Source organism: Ranitomeya imitator, chromosome 3 (genome assembly GCF_032444005.1).
Source record: "Ranitomeya imitator isolate aRanImi1 chromosome 3, aRanImi1.pri, whole genome shotgun sequence".
Taxonomy (NCBI): domain Eukaryota; kingdom Metazoa; phylum Chordata; class Amphibia; order Anura; family Dendrobatidae; genus Ranitomeya; species Ranitomeya imitator.
Window position 1 is genome coordinate 578,432,928 of NC_091284.1, and position 2,057 is coordinate 578,434,984.

A 2,057-nucleotide genomic window follows, 5' to 3' on the forward strand; every position below is an offset into this window, starting at 1 on the left:
ATGGCCCTTGTGGCAGTTACAATAGTGGTCATGATGGGCAGCATGGTGGCTCAGTGGTTAGCACTGTTGCTCTGCAGCACTGGGGTCCTGGGTTCATATCCCACCATGGACAACATCTACAAGGAGTTTGTATGTTTTCCCCGTATTTGTGTGGGCTTACTCCAGATTCTCCAGTTTCCTCCCACAAGCCAAAGACATGCAGATAGGGAATCAAGATTGAGTCCCATTGGGGGCAGATACTATATTGCATGTGAAGTGCTGCAGAATATGATAGCGCTGTATAAGCAATGCATAATAAATAATGATGTTTGTAACCCAGCACTTCCAGACAAAAATGTAACTTTATTGACTGAGGCTTCATTGTGATTTTGCTCTGATAAAGTGATTTTTCTTATAGATGCCTATAGTGTCAGTAATACTTAATGGATCTTCAATGGGATAACAGTTCTACCACAAATGGAAACTACTGTCAAGTCATCAGTCAATCAGCCACAGAGAGCATTCTTTTTCCAATGTATTACACTTTTGTGTTAATCGTTGGTTTCTGCGGAAACATTTTGGCCATTCATCTGATTATCAAGAGAACAAAAAAAGTGAAATCTTCTGACATCTATATAATCAATCTGGCAATTTCGGATGCCCTGTTTACCCTCTCTCTACCGGGACGTATCGTCTATTACATTTTACGCTCCAATTGGGTTTTTGGAGACTGGATGTGCAGACTGACCGCATTCATTTTCTATACGAATACCTATGTTGGGATTTATTTTATGACTTGTATCAGTGTAGACCGCTATATCGCTGTGGTGCATGCAACAAAGTACAGAAGGTTCAGGAAGGCCCGGAATGCTAAATACATCAGTGTTGCAGTTTGGTGCCTTGTGTTCCTGCAGACAGTGCCACTACTTTTGAAGTCAATGACGCATGTGATAGGTAATTCTGTGAGGTGCATGGAATTCTTCAACTTTGTAACAGTTCCTATGCTGCCCGCGCTGATCCTGATAGCTTGTGTTTTTGGGTATATTGCACCCATAGGAGTCATTGTCTTTTGTTCTCTCCAGATTAATATAAAACTTTGCAAGTTATTAAAGGAGAATGATGGAAAACAACATTTTAACAAGGCATTTACAGTTATTATGACTGTGCTAGTGGCAGTGGTATCATGCTTTACCCCATACCATATAACTCTTATCCAATTCATAGTACGGAAATTACTGTATGTACCGTCCTGCCAAGAAAGTATGGTGTTCAAGAGGACCCTCCAGATCACTGTGGCTCTCATGAACATAAACTGCTGTATAGATCCTATCATCTATTTCTTTGCTTTGAAAGGTTATAAAAGAAAGATTGTCGGCATATTCAAAAGAAATGGATCAATTTCAACAGTGGTTCCAGAAAGAGAAAGCCAGGAAGGAACATTGGATGCCCTATGATAGAGAATTCATGCCACTGGGGAAAGTCGGCTGTATACGTCCAATAGGTCCTGTAATTCAGGTTATATAACATACTTCTCAAAAAATATATTAGTCCATTAAAAAGATTTTACCCTAATCTTTGTCACGCTCATTCATGTGACACCTACTGGATTATACATTTATTAGCCATATGTGATAAATGAAGTTTATGAGAAAAAAAACTATAAAGGGTTCTTCCCATCTTCATAAATAGGTATTGTCAGTGAGTACTTGGAAATACAAACAATTTACTTTTTATTATCATTTTCAGCTGTTCTTAAGATATTACACACTTTTCATCTGTTTACATCCAACTGTCTTAGAGATCAACCACTACTGCTAGACAGGAGAACATGCACAGTGCTTACAAGATCTTATCTACTGAGCTTGTAAGCATCGTCTTAAAACTTGCCAGAATTGTTGGAGCACACTGTGACTTCTTGATTCTCGTCAGTACAGCACTTACAAGCTAGATCGCAGTGCTCGGTGTCTTAGGCACTGAACAAACAAAAGAAAAGTGTTAGTTCTTGCAGCTGTTCATGAGATATTATCTGACAATATTAAACTATGCAGATGGGAGTAACCTTCTAAGATGAAACTGTT

At 39.0% G+C, this 2,057-nt stretch overlaps 1 protein-coding gene across 1 annotated transcript; it reads left to right on the top strand.

Annotated features, from left to right (window-relative positions):
* The first annotated feature begins 409 nt into the window (after positions 1-409).
* LOC138672216 (G-protein coupled receptor 183-like) lies at positions 410-1,495 on the top strand. Its single transcript, XM_069760210.1, has one exon. The coding sequence runs from the start codon at positions 423-425 to the stop codon at positions 1,431-1,433; it is 1,011 nt and encodes a 336-aa protein (XP_069616311.1). The 5' UTR covers positions 410-422; the 3' UTR covers positions 1,434-1,495.
* The last annotated feature ends 562 nt before the right edge of the window (positions 1,496-2,057 follow it).